Raw genomic sequence first — 11,690 nt, forward strand, 5'->3', positions numbered from 1 at the left:
GGGGCTCTTTAGCCTGGAAAAGTGCAGGCTGAGGGGTGATCTGATGGCCACCTATAAGTTTATCAGGGGTGACCACCAGGATCTGGGGGAACGTTTGTTCACCAGAGCGCCCCAAGGGATGATGAGGTCGAATGGTCCTAAACTACTGCAAGACCATTTCAGGCTGGACATATGGAAGAATTTCTTTACTGTCCGAGCCCCCAAGGTCTGGAACAGCCTGCCATCGGAGGTGGTTCAAGCACCTACATTGAACACCTTCAAGAGTAAATTGGATGCTTATCTTGCTGGGATCCTATGACCCCAGCTGACTTCCTGCCCTTCGGGTAGGGGGCTTGACTCGATGATCTTCGGAGTTCCCTTCCAGCCCTAATGTCTATGAAATCTGTGAACCTAGCTATATCATACTAAGGAGGCAGCATTTTAAAACTGCGGCAATTATGTGCAGATTTGCTTTACATTAAACACACATATGATGTTTCATTTGTGATGTGCATTAAAAAAATATTGCAGCTAATACAATAACTAAAAATCATGACCCCCCCCAATTTTTATTTTACTATGAGGGATTTGAAGTAGAGAAACTGAGATGTGATACAATTCCGTTGTGAAATAAAAGTTCATTCAAAACCACATACCGTGAACCACTTCAAAGCTGCAGATGAACGACTAAGGCAAAAGGATTACATTATTTCACCTGACACCCTTATCTCAGGTCTGAATTCTGGGTAGAGACATAAAATGAAACAGAATTAACTAAGGCTACTGTTTGTTAAAAAGGAAGTATATACAAAACACTACTTCCTTTTTATTTGCATGCAAATTGCAAGAAATACAAGCAGCACTGCTGAATATGTTTGTAATAACTCCATCATCTAAAGAAATGTTAATGTTAGCATTATTATACACATTATTGGGAGGTTATGGTTCAATTATCTACAAATCTAAAAGGTCCTTCCAAGCTTAGTGGCCCATACAAGTGATAACATGAAGGCACATCAATTTCTGTAGTCAACAGCCTACAGCACAATGGCTTCATCAATCCTCTCTGCACCTAAGCATTATTGAGGAATGCATGCAGTCAAATTCTTCACTGTGAATGGTGTTTGGCTACCTTTTTTTTTCCCTGTTCACCAGTTGTAGTTTCTAATAAAACAGTCTCTGGGTCTGCTCCAGACCCCAGTACAGTCCACGGAAAGATTCCTACTGATGTATGTACTTGCTTGGCCAGAGTTCAGCCTATGGTGGAGGCTCAATAGCCATGTGGATGCTTGTGTATCCACACCGCACATGGAATAGGATCACTAACTGTACATAACTACTATTTGGGTATGTTAAGTAAAGTAGGATTCTGCGAATAGCCTTTAACAGAGCAGTTGCTATTAATCTGACAATAAGAAGTATAATTCACCAGAGACCAATGCAGGTGTAAGGTTCGCTGTAGAAATTCTACTTCGAATCAAATTTTAAAAAAAGTATGCAGAAACATATAAAAAGGAAACTATAAAACATAATATAGATATAAACTCACAGATTTGAACTTTCAGAAAGGCATAACTCCCTCATTCCAGCAAGTTGTATGTGCAAAAACATTCCCAACTCCTGTGCAAATGCCTGTCTAAGCAGTTCTCAGATCTGCTTCATTTACATATGCAAATGAATATCTGCTTATACAAACATGGATTCAAAACAAACATTTCCACTTACAAAATGTTTTGGTCCAAGCCCGTGGCTAGAGCTCCAGCAACTTTATAAATTTATCTCATGGTATGCAATTCACCTGACTCTGAAAGTCAAAGGGCTGCACCTAAATACATTGATGAGGTGCTTATTTTGACTGTAGAGCGTGTGTGTGTGTGTGTGTGTGTGTGCAGTCTCCTTTATAGTACCTGTAATGTTCCTGAAACTTATTTTTTAAACAGAAGAATTTATCTGTTTACACTTATGTTCCAATCAAACTTAGCATCTAACTTCTAAACTTGTGAGTTCAGACACAGCAGAACAGATGCTGAATGAGTGGTCAGGCTTATCATAAAGGAATACACAGAACTGTTTATTGTTTGATTCTCTCTCAGAGGTGGCCAAGACCGAGCAAATCTACATCATCTCCCAGTGGCCTTTCCAGGCAGCTTCTCTACATTACATAACTGTGACTCTAAATGATGTGTGTGTCTGTTGTTACATTTTACAGACTTGGGACCCAGATCTGGCAAAAACCGCCAAGGCATGGGCAAAGAAATGCCTGTTTAAACACAATATCTATCTCAAGAAAAAAGGACAGGCCCATCCCACTTTTAATCCAGTTGGAGAAAACTTGTGGACTGGCTCCCTTTCATTATTTTCTGCGACTGCGGCCGTCACCAGTTGGCAAAGTGAGGTCAAGTACTATAATTACGCCGCTAACACTTGCGGCAAAGTGTGTGACCATTACACTCAGGCAAGTCATTTGTTACATTTCTCTAGCTGATCTTTATCTATTTCTATTCATTGTAATATAAAAGTGTTAGGTTCCCATGCCAAATTCACTGAGCCATTTTCAAAAATGTTGTCCCAACATTACATTTTTGGGGTATATGAATGTTTATTGTGCTATTTTAAAAAACAAACATTAAAATTAAGACTTTTTTATACTTGAATCATATTTGTTTTCCAGAAGACCTCTCTAATAAGGAATAAGGTGTAAATTTTCAACCAAGAAGCAACAATAACTATTTAAGCATTTGCTTAAAAAGAGAAATGGGGAGTGAAAATTGGCTATGGAAGCTTTCAGTTTACAGCACCCATCCAAAATTAGATGCCAATTGGTAGAGGCTGAATCCAGTATTCTCTGTAATCCAGAAATCATGTGAGAACACAGCCAGATGATTTATTTCTTCTTGCATACAAAATTCTCATATTGCCTTCTATGGTCTAAATCTAATGTGAATTTGTTTGCATGAGTCATTCTTTTGTTGGAAGCCTCAGCAAAGAGATTGGTGATCAAGCAGGGATCAAGACTAAATTGCTTACAACAAGAAGTGGGCTTTTCAGGCAATACAATACAACTCCTTCAGCAGTAAGGAGGAGCTTGCATTCCCATTACCTAAGCTGTGTTTATAGTTTAAAAAGGACTTTGGCTTCCAAGAACATTGTAACACTTTTCCATGAGCAACAAATCTGCTAAAGATATTTTAAGTTATTTAAAATAAAGTGTGGAAGTTATTTTCACGAAGAAAGGTCTTTGCCAATGGAGAGAGATCAGTGAATGGGTATGCATAATTTAGAAGTGGATGTAAAAATCTTTGCAAGGTAATTTGGCAGGTGGAATGGCTGGAGGTGGCACTACAAAATGTGAGAGGGAAAGGTACTGTTAGAGTATTCTGGCTTGCTTGGTTAGGCTGTCAGTCTGACAAGGTACATTTTAATACAGCCAAGAGGTAACATACCTAGGAACCCACAATTCAGAATCTCTCTGCAGAATGGGAAACTTCACCTTGGAAAACAGTGACTTAAAAATGTAAGGGCTCATCATGCATAATGCCCCTAGCATGAGCAATGCTGTAGCAAAAAAAGGTTAATAAGCCCTTGGATGCAGGTATATCAAGTGGAAGGGAAGTAATCTTGCTTCTAGCAGAGGTTGGGAATTAATGTTTTACCTGGGTGCATGATTCTGGGTTCCCCATGCCTCCTTCCTCTGACCCATCAGAGATTGGCCACAGCTGGATACAGGATGCTGAATTGGATGGGCTTGTGCTCTATGCAATGCAGAGTATCCTCTTAGCTACTTGGCAAGTATGACATTCTGGTGTGGCTCCAGTTTGCCAAATTTGGAATCAGGAGGTAATTTTCTCCCAGGTTGAACTGACAAGAACCTTAGCGGTTTTTCTTTTTTCTTTTTTTTTTTTGCTGGGATTATCTGGGCATCTCTCACCTAAACAGTTCCCTGCCATTGCAGGAATTTTGGGATGCCATGAATTTTCCTGTTCTCTACCCACAGCATGCAACATTTTGTTCTGTTTTGTTTTTAAGAACTGAAATATTTGACTTAAGTACAGCTTGGGCTTGATACAAAGTAATGGATGAAGCATGTGGCCTGTGCTGTACAAGGTCAGACTAGATGGTCCAGTGGTCCCTTCCGGCTTTAATTTCTGTGAAAGTCACATTCATGTGATCGCAGGAAGCCAGAATGCAGCTAAAAACCTTTTGTTCACGCTGGAAAAATTGTAACTTTAGAGACTTGGGACAAATTATACTCTTAGGTCTCTCTCTCCCAAAGTGACTGAATGCATGTAGGGGAATTAACCTTAGTACAAGAGACAAGAGATATAAAAGCAGAATTTGGCCCTTATTACACATCATATCTTTGAAAAAAACACCGTTTTCCTCATATAGAGGATAGTTTGTAGGTCACTATAAAGTAACCAGGACAAATTAAATATATCTGACTTCTATACGTGCAAGAAAAAACTAACCACCGAGTCAAAACATTCTTCTCATCACATAATATTAAAAACATAGCATAAAAGCCAATTTCAATGACCAGGACTAATTTTTAACTTCGCTTTTATGCCCCCGCCAGCCTGGCTGACATCTGATACCTACAGGAAACAACTTGCTTTTGTTTCCTGTAACCCTTCTATATTTGCATTCCTGCAGAGCTGCCTTCTAAAGACTGGCTTTTTTCATACCTGAGAGATTTCTGACCATCTTTCATATCTCTCACCATTTTCAATTTTTTCTCTTTTTTTGGCTGGACGAAGGATGGCTGTGTCCAAAAGCTTGCAAAGAACAACTTTTTTGTAACACTTTAGTTCGTCTAATAAAAGATATCATCTCCAATAAAAGATGTCATCTCTACCGAAAGACTTTGTCTGCCCACATAACATTAACACATTCAAATACTGCAGTTGAAAGAATCCCTGTTTGTCAGTGTTGTTATGAACTTAATGTGTTTAAGTAGCTATAGCTTAGCTTTGTAAAGAGTTCTCAGGATATACTTCTGTCTTGTCAATTCTCTGTTTGTGGCATAAATAACAACAGCGAATCTTTGTGTAGTCCCACAAGTGTTAAGTCTTCTATTTTGTAGTACCTGACATCCATTTCTTTTCAGGTTGTTTGGGATAACAGCTACAAAGTTGGCTGTGCTGTTCACTTTTGCCCTAAAGTAGAAGGTTTTGGAGGAACTAATGCAGCACATTTTATTTGCAACTATGGGCCAGCGTAAGTCATTCCATTAAAATTTATTTAACAAGCCCATATCTGAGAGTAGCAGTTCACAGCAGTGTCAGAGAAGCCCATTTGGCTAATGCTCAAAGAGTTGAGGGCATTCTCTAGAGCAGGGACTCATCCATGCCTCTGAACTCGATCAGACCCTGGGGATTCAGCCCCCAGGAGTATTGCAACCTGGACCCAGCAGCTGCAAACAGCATTGCTTGCCCCTCCCCCGCTCCTGATGTACCTCCAACAAGGCTTTGTAGCTGGGATTTCAGTAGCAAGCCACAAACCTGCTTGCCCTGCCCCTGAATTTCCAGCTTCTCTAGGAGCACCATGGATGCATTTTTGACACCCCTGCTCTACGCAGTCTGAACTCTAGAGGGCCAGGAAGAATGCCAAAAATTGGAACCAATATCTGATGATCTTATGAGATCCCTTCCAGCCCTAACGTCTATGAAATCTATTAAATGAGTGAGGCCCATGAAGGGCACAAGGGATGCTGGAAGTACCAAAATTCTCTCTATAAGACTGCTTTCTCCCAAAGTGGCCAACCATGGTTGTAATGCAGTAATGCTTTAATGTTCATGCAGTATGCTAGATTTCTAAAATACCTCTGTCAAGAGACCTCTCAGGATGCTGTACAAGAGAGCTTCTTATTGGCTTTCCCCTGAATTGCTGCTGAAACTTCAGATACTCTTACAAACCTGAATTCTTTACTCTCTCGCTAATCCAATGCTAAAATCAAACTGTACCTCCCTTGGATATATGCCACTATGTCAGTTAGCTTAGGGCAAAAAAGATTATAGATGCTTGGCCAATGGGATGGAATCCAGAACACTGTTCCTTGCTGGGGTCCTTCTATGGTGCCCAGGGACTGTTAACTGCCTTACAGTGGGATCCAGAACAGACAGCATGCTAAGCAGTGAATCCCATATACCCAGTTAGAGCTAGCCAATGTGGAAACACGAAGGGCAGATGCATCTGAAATCCCTGCCGACTCTCTCTTTAGGGAATTACCCAGTGTTGCAGGGATGTCTCCTTCCTGCTAGGATTCACTTCCTGAATGTTCTCTTGAAGACAGGCAAAGCTCACTGTTACCATTTAAAAAGAAGGAAGAGGAGACCACCTTTTTCTACTGTAGTTTAGCGGTTGGAGCACTTGCTCAGGAAGAGAAAGATTTAGATTTAATTCCCTCTTCAGTCTCAAAGGGAGGAGGTTTAAGCACGTCTCCCACCTCCTAGGTGAGCATCCTAACCACTACGCTATGGGCTACTTTGTACAGGGACATTCTCCATCCCTGTTAAAGCTGGGCCACTGGACAGCAAAGAATTTGAGATTTGTTGGGCCAGAGGAAGCGCAAAGTATAGAGCATGACTCTTAGTTGTTAGAGTACTCTACTGGGAGGGAGAGGAACCTGCAAACAAAACTAGCTTATAGCATCTACTCTGAGCTACAATATTGAGTAATATGAATACCCTCCACCCTCAGCATCCACTCTCTGCCATTATGAGAGCAAACAGCACATGTGGTCTGACTCAACATGACATTTCTATTGTTCTTAACAGCTTTTTATAAGAAGATGTTGGCATGCATTAGCTGTGCTCTGAGCATGGCTTTTGGATTGTGCCCCTTCAGAGACATGCCTAGGATCTGGATCCCAAATGGGCATTAGAGTGAGCTAAGAATGTGACTTTTCAGCCCTATCAAGATGGGGGTTCTGCTGGGCGTGCATAGAGGTACCACTTAAAGGCAAAGTGAGGGGTCTAGAGGGTTTAGGCTCTTCCAAGGTTAAGCAGTAGGCGATCCCCCAGCATCAGACAGGGAGTCCACTTCATTTAAAAGTGCAAAAACATGTGATTCTTGTGTCTGTATCTGTAAGCTACTGTGAGATCTGTGGGAAGATACATCAAGCTTTCAAAGTTTATAGCTACTTCATACTAAGAATGCCATGTCAAACTTGAGAAATAAGATAATTGTGTTAACACAGAAGCTAATTATTCCTAGCTTCTTCCACTTCCCTGATTGTTCTGGGAAAAGGGCTTTTTTAGAGTATTTCCTACTAATAAAGCATTCCAAAAAAAATTAAAAACACAAATCATTAAATGTCTTTCCAACAAGAATAACAGTGGAATAAAGTTGTTCCTTTTTGCAGGGGGAATTATGGAAGAAAACCATATCAAACAGGAAGAGCTTGCAGTAACTGTCCTGGTGACATATGCTTAGACAACTTATGTGGTAAGTTAAGGATAAGCTACTTCCTGAAGGATGTCAGATAGAAAAGAAAAAGGCCACGAAGAAGTGGTAGTGTCAGTGGATTCAAGTCACAGGATATAGATTCTAAATATACTTCAGAACCTAGAATGAAGTCAAAGGTTGTAGTGGTACACATGAAGGGGAGAGAGAAATAAGGAAACTATCTCCTACTCTCTAAAGCAGCAGGATGGTGTATGCTTTCAGCGCTCTCTTGGGCAGAGGCATAACCGGCCAGGATTGTGCTCAGGCCAGTCCTCCCTCCCTCTTCCCCCTGTACCTTTTTACAAGACTCTGGCTCCAGAGGCTCCAGCATGGGCAGTGCACAGTAGCCACAGCTGAAATGGCTTTATTTTATATTTTGTGACATTCACCCATGTCTAGCTGGCAAAAAATCCTGTTTCCATGGCAAAAAAATGGGGTGACATTTCCCCCCACCATCACCAGCAGCAGTAAACTTCATCTATTGCCCACTAGTGCCTGACAGAACTACATTTCCCAGGATACCCTGCACCCCTGCTGCCCCCAAGACTGGAGCTGGAAAGAGTAGGGGTGAAGGGGAGGGGCAGAACAGAAGGATGAGGTAGCAACCGCTCCCCTCTGGTGCCTGCGCCCACTTAGGCAGTACCTGGGACTCATGCCCTGCTCGTACACCCATCCTTACGCTACTGCTTTTAGGAATGTGGGGTTGACAGAGAAGGAGGTCACTTTGGGCTAGATCCAATCATTCTTCTAGGCACCTAAACTGCACTAAGGCAGCCAAGCCCCACAAATGGATCCAGTATCAACCAACCCTGCTGCAGTGGCCACAAAAAACATCTTGTTAGGAGCTTCTGGTTTTGTCCTGGAAAGATTCCTTGGCATTCCTGCTCAGGCTTGTGCACATGCTTGAGTGATCCAGGTCATAGGTGCCTAACTCTTGCCTGGAGTCTAGGATGGTCCAGACCGGAAGTGACTAAAGTTAGGCTAAGTTCTGGATCTGTTAGGCATCTGCAGAACACACGTGATATATAGCTGACAGCACTGCATCCAGTACAAAGTGATCCACCTTACAGTCAGTCTCAAGCACAACCAGAGGTGCTGGTAGTGTCTATCATTCACACAATATATGATGGTTAAAAGTATTTGTCCAGAAGTGGAAGACATGGGCTGTATGTCCTCCTCTGAGGGGACTGAAATCCACATTGTCCATACCTGAGAAGTGTGACAACTAGACTGACGGGCAGGCTGATCTGGAGATATGCTCCCACTTGCTGAAGCTGGGCCACTGTGCAGGAAGGAATGCAAGAGCCAAGCTGCCAGGAGAGTGAGCAAATAGCTTGGCCTGTTCCTGTTGGTGGGGGAACGACCCAAGTTCCAGGCCCTATTGCCAAGGGTTATTTTTGTTTTTTAAGCAATTATGATTTAATGCAACATATATACACAGTTCTGGGGTCAGGGACTGGAAAGGGAGAAGTTTTCCATTCCCAGAAAAGTACCCTCATTGTTGGGCTATAGTCAGGCTTCTTCTTCATTTGCTCTCATTCTGGCCTTTTAGATCTCACATTCTTGGCTTTGGTGATCAAGCTTGAATCTAAAGGGTGGAGGGTGCACCCCATATACACTAGTCCAGGGGCAGACAATTATTTTAGGCAGAGGGCTGCTTAAGTTTTGGCAAGCTGTCGGGGGGCTGTGTAAGTAGCCCCGTTCCTTGACAGTTGCCCCACTCCCTAGTTGCCATATTGGGACTGGAAGTCCCACCTCCTAGCCCCAGACCTTTGCCACCAGAAGTCCCTCCCCTTACCCCCCAGAAATACTTTTCTGGAGGAGGGTTGTCATCTTAGAACCAGAAAAAAAATAAATCACACACTAGAAGTCAAACACCTACTATAACATATTTAATTTTGTTACAAAAAATATGTGCCATTTGTGCTTGTGTGCTATATATAAAAGGGATTGCAGAACAACTCAAAAATAAAGTCTCACTCATATATTGGGGTGGGGTGGGGAATGTGTATGGCAGGGCACGGGGTATGCTGGTGGGGACATGGTGTGTGAGGTTTGTAGGGTGCAGGGACCCCCCCCCCACATGGCATGCAGCCCCTCCTGCTGGCAGCAGCAGCAGGCAGGGGTGGGGAGCTCATCCAAAAAAAAAGAAGGAATAGCAGTAGTGGTACTTTTATATCACAACCATCAAATTCTATTCCTTGTACATCAGCCACTATAGAAGAGAAGGAAGCAAGTTTGATATAGGCAACTTCTCTCTCAACCAAGGCCGCAGAAATAAGCTAGCTATATATTTTTTTTGTCATTTTGGTATTTTCAACATTTTATTCAGTACAGTCATTAAGTTTTTCTTACTCAGGCACGAAAAGCACCAAGCCCACTACATACCTAAAATTGTTCATTAAAATTGTTTCTAACTGGCAAATGTGTTATTTTTCTTCCTCTTTTAGAAAATCCAGAGCGTAAGAAAATCATATGTACGTATCATAAAACCAATATATCTAGAATTTGTTGCTTAAAGTTCAATTACGTTTGAAAATAATTCACTTTTTTTTTTTTTTTAATTTACAGACAACTCTGGATGGTATCCAGAATGGGACAAACCAGCATGCGACCAGTACTGTATCACCATTCTAGTTTTAAGGCCATCTCTACTATTACTGGCATGTGTAGCTGTCTGGCTTCTCATGAAGCAATATCCCCAAATCATTGTAACTGAATAATACCCTCTTTGAAAAACTGGAAGAACATATAGTGCTATTCTACCATATTTCCCCATGTAGAACTCCTACCATTGTCAGGGTAAAGTCCTAACAAGGATCAGTAGAAGGAGGCCTACCATAGATAGGTAAATATCACCTTAATCAGAAGTTATCTGTGTGGATAGAGGTGAAGGATGACACCAATTCACAGTTACAGGATAGTCAAAGGTTGTCCATTCACTCATCTCTTACGTTTTCATTTACAAGTGAGAACCTATATTTGTTCAGCCTAGCTGATTTATTAACACAGAACTAAGTTTTGCTCTTCTGAGTGATGTATCTGAAAAATCTCTGTTGGACTGCTCACTTGAGTACAGCAGGTCTGGCCAGTTAGCTCTCACATTTTTGGTGTTTACTGTTTTGGTGTTTTTATTCTTTTAATAGTGTGGTCGGAGAGTGATGAGTCAAGTTCCCTACCAGGCATCTCTCAGCAAGGGCTACCTATTGCCTATTATCAGCCTGCCTTTGTTAAGGGGTAGACAGGTGGTTTCTACTGCAGACTGAATATATTTAAATACTTGTACATTTTCTGGAATATGCATTTGTTGCCAAAGCTAATTTCAAAGAGTCAGAACTGTACAGCAAAGGGTTTAGATTTTCCTCCCTTTTGGATTGTGAGCTCTTTGGGACAGGGACTGTGTCTTCACATATATGTAGGCAACAACTCATATCTTGGAGCACTACAACAAAACAAGCTTGAGCATTAGACTTTAAACATAATTTTAGAACTCGTCATAATTCAGGGTTGATTTACCACATACAAAATTTACCGGATCTTACAATCACTTAGGCCTGCAAGTATTTGTGCTTACCTAAGTAGTTATACTATTGTAAGAAACTACTCACACCATTAAGAATTTGCAGGACAGGGCCTTAAAACATCAGGTAAGAAGCCAGCTCAAATATGACCCTTAAAACTCAGGGCACCCTACCTCCTGTTTGACTTGAAGTAGGTTGTTCTGTATTGTTTTCAGACATTTCCATGTTGTAAACAGGCAAAAAGTTAAATAGATTTCTTCTATGAACATGTTTATGGCTGAGAATGAAGTGATGCGTATCTTTTTGACAGCATATGGGAGTTGTTTGCTGTGTTTTCAATAAACTGAAAAAAAGCCCCCACACGAAGTTCCGCACTTAAGCCTACAAGCTGTTCTAAAATTAGTCATTTTGCTGTAGAGCAAAACCACACCAATAACAAGGTGTTGAGCTACAAGAGTGTGATCAGCCTTCAAGAAGTCCCACCATGCAAATCAAACAGTGCCCTGGCCAGAGGTGTGTTCTCAGTTCAACAGCAATGAGAGAAAGCAAGCAGAGGGGCCTGAGATTTACCCAGCTAAATCAGGCTGAAAGCAGCTGCTCATCCTTTTTTCCTATCTGTGAAAGACCAGTCTCCCTTCAGCCAGCCCTACTCTGGATGAAAGTAACTGAAGTATCTCATTGGTGCTTCTGCAGAAACACTGGTGATGGTTAGGGTGTTTTGATCTTAATGGATAACATACAGAC

At 41.6% G+C, this 11,690-nt stretch overlaps 1 protein-coding gene across 2 annotated transcripts in view; it reads left to right on the top strand.

Annotated features, from left to right (window-relative positions):
* The window catches only part of LOC109295740 (glioma pathogenesis-related protein 1-like), a 21,599-nt gene extending 10,375 nt beyond the window's left edge, over positions 1 to 11,224 (top strand). For both annotated transcript variants that reach the window (XM_019514749.1, XM_019514750.1), the window contains exons 3-7: positions 2,189 to 2,434; positions 5,087 to 5,196; positions 7,343 to 7,425; positions 9,876 to 9,902; positions 9,997 to 11,224. In XM_019514749.1, coding sequence (XP_019370294.1) covers positions 2,189 to 2,434; positions 5,087 to 5,196; positions 7,343 to 7,425; positions 9,876 to 9,902; positions 9,997 to 10,148 — 618 coding nt within the window. In that variant the 3' untranslated portion in view covers positions 10,149 to 11,224. The remainder of the gene's footprint in view (positions 1 to 2,188; positions 2,435 to 5,086; positions 5,197 to 7,342; positions 7,426 to 9,875; positions 9,903 to 9,996) is intronic.
* The last annotated feature ends 466 nt before the right edge of the window (positions 11,225 to 11,690 follow it).

Source organism: Gavialis gangeticus, unplaced genomic scaffold (genome assembly GCF_001723915.1).
Source record: "Gavialis gangeticus isolate Ggan-Ray unplaced genomic scaffold, GavGan_comp1, whole genome shotgun sequence".
Lineage (NCBI taxonomy): Eukaryota > Metazoa > Chordata > Crocodylia > Gavialidae > Gavialis > Gavialis gangeticus.